The sequence below is a fragment of the Zea mays genome, chromosome 2, assembly GCF_902167145.1.
Source record: "Zea mays cultivar B73 chromosome 2, Zm-B73-REFERENCE-NAM-5.0, whole genome shotgun sequence".
NCBI lineage: Eukaryota > Viridiplantae > Streptophyta > Magnoliopsida > Poales > Poaceae > Zea > Zea mays.
The window spans coordinates 133,765,382-133,774,775 of NC_050097.1; the positions used below are offsets into that span (position 1 = coordinate 133,765,382).

General features: G+C 43.7%; 1 protein-coding gene and 3 pseudogenes across 2 annotated transcripts; all 4 read right to left on the reverse strand.

Annotated features, from left to right (window-relative positions):
• Positions 1 to 687: 687 nt before the first annotated feature.
• On the reverse strand, positions 688 to 1,517 carry LOC103646973 (glycine-rich cell wall structural protein 2). The gene has a single exon (XM_008671567.3). It carries the CDS (start codon positions 1,478 to 1,480, stop codon positions 899 to 901), a length of 582 nt encoding a protein of 193 aa, XP_008669789.1. The 5' UTR covers positions 1,481 to 1,517; the 3' UTR covers positions 688 to 898.
• Positions 1,518 to 2,827: 1,310 nt separating this feature from the next.
• LOC103646974 (serine/arginine-rich SC35-like splicing factor SCL33) lies at positions 2,828 to 3,673 on the reverse strand (annotated as a pseudogene).
• Positions 3,674 to 5,527: 1,854 nt separating this feature from the next.
• Positions 5,528 to 6,822, reverse strand: LOC103648925 (polyprotein of EF-Ts, chloroplastic-like; annotated as a pseudogene).
• A 287-nt stretch (positions 6,823 to 7,109) lies between these two features.
• On the reverse strand, positions 7,110 to 8,292 carry LOC109939317 (polyprotein of EF-Ts, chloroplastic-like; annotated as a pseudogene). Its single transcript, XR_002267628.2, has one exon. The product of XR_002267628.2 is annotated as a polyprotein of EF-Ts, chloroplastic-like (transcript).
• Positions 8,293 to 9,394: the final 1,102 nt, after the last annotated feature.

Sequence of the window (9,394 nt, forward strand, 5' to 3'; positions counted from 1 at the left end):
TAGCCTATTCACTTCCCCTCTAGGCAACTTTCAGTACCTACTCTCTCCATTATTAATGTGTAAGCTTTAACTACGTATCAGGCATAATGCATATTGAGATGCTTAACAAAAAGCTAGATATGTGCCTAGAAAAGCTAGAATGACTTAAAATTTGGAACATAGAGAGAAGAACACAAACATGTGAAATACCATGGTGTATGCCTCTAAACTTAGAAACTCTCACGAAATAAACATAATAAATTTCTTGACACATAGTTTTTGTAAACATACACTGTTACAACATCATCTTATAAGTTGGACCTTACAAGATAGTTGGACCCTTTATTATTTTGGTTCTACCAAAAGCATACCAAAGAGGAAAGGAAAATAATAATTCTACAATTTCAAACAAAGAACGGTGATGGGCTCCAACATTTGATTGTCTGATATCGAGTTCATGGGTAGGCATTGCCATATCCAGACCCATCACCTGAACCACCACTGCCCCCACCATTTTGACTATTTCCTATGCCACCACCATTTAGGAACATAGCTTTAAATACATATCATGTGTAATGCATATTGAGATGTGTAGCAAAAGATATATATGTACCTAGAAATGTTATGAGTTACAAATTGGAACAGAGGGAGGAGAACACAACCATGTGAAATACCATGGTGTAGGTCTATAAACTTAGTAACTCCATATAAATAAACATAAGAAATTTCTTGATATATAGTTTTCATAAACAGACATTGTTACAACATCATCTTATAAGTTGGACCTTACAAGATAGTTGGACCCTTTATTAATTTGGTTCAACGACAAGCATAACAAAGAGGCAAGGAAAATAATAATCCTACAACTTCAAACAAGAAATGTTGATGGGCTCCAACGTTAGATCGACTGATGTCAAGTTCATGGGTAGGCATTGCCATATCCAGTCCCCTCACCTGAACCACCGCCACCGCCACCATTTTGACTATTTCCGGTGCCACCACCATTGCCATTAGCATTTGCACCTCCTTCACTTGATCCATCCCAATACCTGTTAGCATAGCTAGAGCCAGAACCGGTGCCACTACCAGATCCTTGAGCATTGGAATTCCCATAACCTCCAGCTTGCCCTCCACCCCCACCTCCACCAGAACCACCAGCATTAGAAGATTCTCCATAACCCGAATAATACCCTCCTTGACTATATGTACTAGACCCTGAACCAGACCCTGACCCTGAACCATATCCAGACCCACCGTATTGGCTAGCTCCACCACCTGCACCACCCCCTCCAGCACTTGCATAGGTACCATAAGGACTACTATCACCGGATCCGGTACCGGACCCAGACCCTGATCCCCCGCCATTCACATATCCGCCACCCTGTCCCTCTCCGTTGCCAGTCCCATCAGCACTAGAGTATCTCGCCACCCTAGCTGCATTGGCTAATCCTATGCCCATAAGAACAAGGAGACCAAGTGATACTAACTTTGTGCCAGCCATTGTGAGATACAAGTAGAGTGTTTGAGTTGAGATGAGTTCCACCGAATGCCGCATGCCTAATTTATAGTGCTTGATGCCATGCCGTGGTTCTTTACCTTCGTAGCTTGCACGCCAATGGAGACCAAGTGGATGCGTCCAGTCCACTACTACAATCAATGGAGGAGCATCTTGACTTGACCATTAAATACATCCAAATAGCCATGTGGGAACATGCATTTTACGAATCGTCTTAGCAGCAGTACTTGTTACGCTCTCTCTAGATGATCTGCCAAGTTAAGTCTTATCTCTATAGACTATGGACGGCACAACGTTTTAGCACTCATTGGTGTTTGCGAGGACGACCATTGAAACTAAACTAGCTGCTTGCTCCCGTGTAAAGTACATCAATTTATTTTATGTTCTTCCTACAGTGAAATTATCTTTGCCGATTTTCTGACTTGCACTTATACTAAAGCAAGAAAATTTAGTGTCTGGACCGCTTTGTCTCATAGGTGCGAAAGCTGAGTTTATTTAGATGTTTCATATGTCTCCTTGCTCGGTGCATATATCTTTCGTTGTTTGAGAAGGACCTTATATAAAACTGAAACGAATAGTACTAGCAACTAAAAGAATAATTAGGATGTTTGGTTTCATGAATAAGTTAGTCTATCACCTTATTACTACTCACTTTTTTTGTTTAGATTTTAGAATGGAATGGGTAGATTCATTATCAGCTCATTCTTAATAGTTAACTAGATATATGTCCGTACGTTGCTACGGAATCAATATGATAAAAATGCATTAATATGCAAAACACTATTTTTTATTCTATATTTTTGTTAACATAGAATGCATGTATATGTTTTGACTATATAAATTCAGCGTAGTGGTCCTAAGCAATGCATGTATTCTCACTCGAGCTCGTAGCTGGCTTAGTATGACACACGTTCTCACGAAACTGTCATCTGCTCTATATGTTCCTATAGTCAAAACATCAAGGATAAGGAAACTGTCATCTGCTCATTATTATGGGTTCTTCTAAACATTGTGTAAAACATGGACAATTATATGATATCATCTTGATAATAGCAAGGCTACCAGACTTCTACAACCAACTCAGCTATAACTCCTATCAGTTTCTGCTAACCGAACGAAACAACTATCACACCACATAGGCACCTGCGCACTGGTCAGCACATCCAACATCAAGGTTCATTGGTTCACAACCCACTTCACTCATGAGATATTTTGGAATACCCAATACGTAGTACACGTTCAGATATCCTAGAGTACACACGAGGGTGCTAACAAAAATAATCTGAAACATATATGGTTCAACATAACAACGACAAGATAGTCACACAGAGCCCTGAGATACCTCACTCGCTAACAGAGAGAGACCCCTGCCTACGAGGAGACCTGCTAACAATGGGGCTTGCACTCCTTGATCTGTTGACAGCTGGGGAACGCGACAAAGATCTCTCCCGAGGTCGAGGAGCTAGGGACCTGTCAAGATGGTATGTGAGCCAATCAATTGGATTGGGACACTGCGAGCGCATGGAGTTTTCATCAGCATATAAGAGGATGGCAGCAACTCGTACCTTGAATAGTGCTTTCGCTTAAGTGTTGGCGAGTAGTTTCGGCTTTGGGATCGTGATCTACCCCAGGAGAATCGTTCAACCTAGGTGACCTTGAGCGCAACCTCCCATCATAAGAACGACCTCTGCCACTACATAAGTAAAAAAATGCACGAGTAAATTAGCTTTTGCCTCTTAAAATGCTATGGCAGAATGATAGTGTACACGGTTATAGAATGGGTATCACAAAGGGAAAACAATTGTTACCTTATTTTTTTTCCCTGGCCCTCATGTCAGCAGGCTTCTTCCTGTTTTCCTCTGCAAAAACAACAACAATTTCCCTTCCAAGCAGCATCTTCCCATCCATATGGTACTTTGCATCAGAAGCATCCTCAGGACCAAAGTATTGGATGAACCCAAATCCTCTAGGTTCCCTGAAACAGAAAGCAAATTAGTATTTCACTAAAAGCAACAATGCTTCAGAACCATTAAGGAGAAGACCCCTATAGAGACAATCAAATCAAGATGTTGCGAACTCTTCCTTCCAAGAATGGTGATACAAACAAATCAATTTCAGTCGATACACAAATCAATCTCAAAGGTAAAGCAGGCACTAAGCTGCTGACCTTGCAGTCATCAGTGTTTAGAGATACATTTGAAACTCTTCATAACTTGCATATCTCTTTAAACCTCTATTTCTGATATGATACATCCAGTCTGTGTGTTTATATACAGGCAGCTCCACACTGAATCAGCAACAAAGCACACCACTTTAAACAAACTTGTATGACTAAGTGCATTGAATTAATTGAATCAGAAATCAGATATTTAGAGATCATACCAACAGAATCCAAAGTGCACGTCCAGTTACCTTATGTTCCCGAAAATGGGCATAAAGGAGTGCAATGCAGGTGAAGTACTTGCACAGTAGAACTATGTTCAATACTAATGGCAAACGTCAAACCTAAAATAAGATCAAATCCATCGGATTCCGATATGATACAATCAACTTATAAACAAAAAGTAAGTCAATGTAGTATAGTATGATAATTTGTAAGATTGCTAATACAGCTAAACAATAACCAGCTAAACAATAACCATTCTTACAGTTTCCTTTTTCATCATCTTTGTGTAGATATTTTCTACAGTATTGGTAATAGAAATTTTGTATCTCCATTGCATTAGTTCTAGCAAGCTTGCTCTTTGTCTCTTGTTCATCCTACCAGACAAAAGAGGGCAAACATCAGCAAACCAACTATAGTTTATTTTTGGTTGGATGGCAGAAAGAGTATTTGACAATTGACATAACGATGCGGTTAAGTCTTTAGTAATGGACAATGAACATTGATTGCCAAACATATCCTGTAAAATCACTTATTTGGTGCAAGCGTGCAACCAAACTATTAAGAGCCTCCAATCTAGATCCAACCATTAAGAATACCATTTCCAATATATGCAATAGGTATGTTTTGAATTGTCGAACACCACGTCCACTTGAGTTTGTGTCCATAGCATGAACGTTCTCCAGGGAGCAGCGACCAACAAATCAAAACAACATAAGGTAACTATATGTGGTGATGATTTTTGGGACAAGAAAATAGATTAAGTTGTGGAATAATATATAAAGAAGCTCGATGAGACGACTTAAATATCAATGGTATTGAAGAAATTGAAGGCGATAACTGGACAATCATCACCCTCACCTACCCCTACTCTGATCCAAGCATATCCCCTAACACCGAGGAGGGCACCATGATCCATGTAGTAGCCTCCTAGCCAGCCTTGACGATGGCGCAGCTACATCTCCCACCGGTTCCGCAGCAGCTTTATTCCCAGGATCGATAGCTTCAACATTGCCTTGCAATAGTGGGGGAAAGTATAAGGATGACCAACAACAACAAACAAGATTAGAGTATAGAAGAATACATATGGGACATTTTGTAGAGCAACAAGGCATTAGGTAGAGTTCATATTACACACCTCTCATTGTCTCCCTTGTTCTTTTGGAGAAAATTCATCAAGCACGATCAACACATAAATTCCAATGTGAACCATAAACCACAATGATCATACGTTAATTCAATACTAAAGCAACAAATTAAAAGAACCCAAATTCGCTGCAAGCTGTGAAACTCTTAACTTTGAACGCCTGGGGTTTCCTGCACAAATAAATAGTAATATAATATAAATAAAGGCACTATATCGGATCATACGACAAAACTTAATTTATTAGTTCAGTTTTTTCAGAGGTGCTGCTTTATGGAGAAGCTTAAAGAAGATCCTATTAAACACAAGGATCATCGACAACATATTCAGCACTCTAGTGGCAGTCGACATTAGGGGAAATGGGAAAAGTGCCTACAGAAGATAGTCAAAATAGCAGCTAATAACAGTAAAAAAATGGAACTCTAGACACTATTGGCAAAAATGTGCATGGTGCCTGGTTGATGCCTGGCATGGGGACTGCCGGCCAGGCAGCTTGAATGCTTGATCAACCCCAGGCGTTGGAAATTGTACTCCAAAGAATCTGCATCACGAGGTCGTTCACCAGCTCCATGAACTTGTCATTGCGGGCCACGAAGTCGGTCTCGGAGTTGACCTCGATCATGCAGTCGATGCGGCTATCGTGGATGTAGGAGCCGATCAGTCCTTCGGCGGCTAGCCGAGAGGATTTCTTGTCTGCGGATGAGAGGCCCTTCTTCCTCAGGAACTCCTGAGCCTTCTGAAGGTCGCCGTCAGACTCGGCCAGAGCTTTCTTGCAGCCCATCATGCCAACGCCGGTTTCGTCTCGGAGTTGCTTCGCAAACGAGGTTGAAACTGCAATAGCCGGCTTCCTGGAAACATGTGTGCCAAATGTGAGTGGTGTTGTCACTAAGAGGAATGTAACAGTATTGTTCGGTTATTAGAAATGCTTAAACACGTAAACAAAGCATGAGGAGGGAGATTACTTCTCCGTGGATTCTGTTGTTTCAGCAGGCTTGTCATCCTTGGGAGGAGCAGATGGTGTCGGCTTCGCTGCTGTCTGTGCGCAACTTCAGGAGCAAAATCCTGGCTTTTCTTCTCTAGCCCTTCACCTTGGTTGTATCGGGCAAATCTCCTGACCTTCATATTCTCTCCAGTTGTAGTTATAGTTTGCTTCAGCCACTCACTTATTGTGACCTTGTCATTCTTGATGAATGTCTGTTCGAACAACGTGAATTCTCCAAGCCTCTTCTTTACATGCCCTTCGACAATCTTAGCCCGAATCTGCTCAGGCTTCGTCAAAAGGTCCTCCCTCTGCATCTCCAGCTCGGTCTCCTTCTTCACAACCTCCTTAGGGGCGTCATCAATAGAGATGTACTGCACTTGGGGGGCAAGCAACAATTTGCATGGCAAGATCGTCAACTAACTCTTTGAAAATGTCACCTCGAGACACAAAGTCAGTCTCACAATTCACTTCAATAAGGACCCCGATTCTGCTGTCATGTATGTAAGAGCCAACTCTTCCCTCAGCTGTTGCTCTGCCAGCCCTCTTGTCAGCAGCCGCCAGCCCTTTCTTCCGTAGGAATTCTTGAGCTTTATCAATGTCACCCCCTGTTTTAGCAAGAGCCTTTTTGCAGTCCATCATGCCTGCTCCAGTTGCCTCACGCAATTGCTTGACAAGGGTAGGAGAAATAGTGGTTGTTCAAGTGCAGAAAAGATGGTCATTTTATCCTTGTGTTGTCTTAGCAATAGTTTGTCATTGTCAACAAATTGCAATATGCGGTGAACTTTTGCTAAGGAAAATGCAGCGTATAGCAGGTCCACAAAGGCAAATAAGGTAATTAAAAAATGAAGATGCAAGACTTCATTATTACTCTGAATCGGCACAAATTCAATAGGCAAGTTACAGAATTATGTTTCAGGGTTACATTGTCCAATTAACAAAAAAAAGACAGGAATAAAATTTTGAACCAGGCTATCGGACTTTGTATATTATCAGGAAGTCAGTCTTGTCTCATCCATTCGAAGTGCCAGCACACAAGTAACATGTTTTTTGTCATATAAAAATAGTTTGAGCAAAACTATGCAGCTGGCATGTCACAAGAAACATAAATCAAAGAAAAAATATTTGCAAATGTGGATAAATGATTGATCAAAATAATACATTAGAAGGTGAGTTTCATGATCTATGCAGGATCCACCCTTTTGGCTACCACGGGCAGAACTCAATGATTGGTACCAATGTGTGAAACATCTATCATCCATGTAACAAAAAATTCGAATAAAAATAACTGGGAAAAAACAGTAGCTTGTAACAGGTTTCTTGCAATCTATTTATAGCACCCCCTATTCTATTCTAATTAGGTAGAGTTGCTTCTTCAAGAGGCTTTTGCAGATAAGTCATGGCTTATCAGATTATTGCATGTGAAAGCTTTGAGGGGACACCATCGCTGACTCACTGATAAAATTACTACAGACATGTCGTGGTGCTTGCTTGTGCAACTCCAGCAGTAGCAACAACCTCGGCACCAGTTTTCTCACTCAAGGCTGGTACAGCCTCAGTGTCAGCAGCTGGTTCTTTCCCTGCCTCGCTGCTTGCAGTTACAAGAACCTCTTCTACCGCTGAAGATTCTTTAGGTTCAGTAGGTTTATCTGCAGTTTCTGAAACTGGAGACACAATAGATCTATCTGGGGTCCCGTTGGAGGACAATTCAACACTAATTGTAGGTGAACTTTCAGATCCTACAGTTTGGTCCTCAACAACATTTGCCACAGAAGTAGAATCCTGAATTCCCACCTAAGAGGAGGCATCAGATAAAGGAGGAGAAACATCAGTTGCTACTTCTGACACAGAGCTCAATTCTTCACTACTTTCCTCATCTTTTGGAGCAGCTTCCTCCTGATAGCTTTCAGCTTCCGGAGCAGAAACTGAAGTATCAGCCGGCACTTTGGTCCTTTCCCTCTGATACAAGAATGCAAAGATCTCTTTGTTCCTACGGAAGCCAACTCGAACGCATTAGTCCCTCTGGACCAGTCCCGCTTAAGCTCCATATTTAGCGTCTTCAGATCGTCTTCATCATCTTCCACCCCTTTCATTATCAAAGTGGCCTGAACATGTGCCACATTCAGTACTTTAACCCTTATCTGTTTACCAATTTCCATTGCAGATTGTCCGATAAGGGTAAATAATGCTAATGCTTCCTCTTCTCTGGGAAGGAATCCTTCACTCCCATCAGGCAACGTCACAAATGTCCCTGCTCTCGTTGTACTTTTCACAGTACCATTCAGAGATTGCCCTGGTGTTTCTCCTCCAATAGCCGCTGTCTCCGCCACCATCGCTGCCGCTGCCGCAGCAAGAGGAGTAGCCGGGTGGGGGCGGGGCAGGCCACGGGAAGGAGGAGAAGGGGAGCAACAGCCACGAAGCCATGGGCACCAACGCCGCCTGCGTGCGTGCGTCTAGGGAGCCGGGTGGGGGCGTGGGCTGGGGATCCATGCACACGCTCCTCCTCCTTGCCACCGCTGCACGAGCGACGCAGATCGGTCAGGCCAGTCACCCGCCGGTTGGCGCGGCGCGGCGGAGGCGACAGGGTAAGGAGATTAGCTTGCGGGGGGGAGTACAGGTACTGGGGGCGACGGTTCTGGGCTTGGCAGAGGCGAGAGCGGATGCAGGGTGTGTGCGACGCGGGGGGGGGGGGCAGGATGACCGGAGGGGATGGGCGAGGGAGGGGCGGGGATGATGCGGCGCCCGTGGCGGCGGACGAGAGCGGGGGCAGAGGCACCGCGAGCGAAGGTGTGGTTCGGCGGCGGCACGGTGAAGGCTGTGGACTCCCCTGGCCGCAGGCATCACAGGGACGGGGACGGGGCGGGGGCAGGCATCGACGCACGGGGTGGTTGCGCGGGCCGATGATGGCGGGCGGCGATGGATAGTGCGATGATGGTGGGGCGGCGATGGAGGGTTCCTGGAATTGCGCGATGATGTCGGAGGCAGGGGCAGACAGAACCGTGCGCCACGCCCACTGTGGACGTCTACGGTATCTTCTTAAGAGTAGTAGAGATTAGTTAGTACTAACGGGAGAATGATATTATCTCACCATATTTAAAAATGAACTCATGATACACCACCTTATCTTGGATGGAGTGGTTCTTTAAACTAAACACCTCCATATATAGTACCCGCCGCTGAAAGGAAGAGTGGTCTTATTGGGGCACACTTGAACATATAAACCTTTTCTTGTTTTTATGCTTTGGATCGATTTGTTTCCCTTGAAAGACATGAAAAAACATGCATACAATATATACTCTCATGCATGGTTGCATGCTCATGACTCTGCATTTGACCATTCTCTCTAGCACCGCCGTGACCCCATGCACAGATGGTGACAGGTACGACGACACT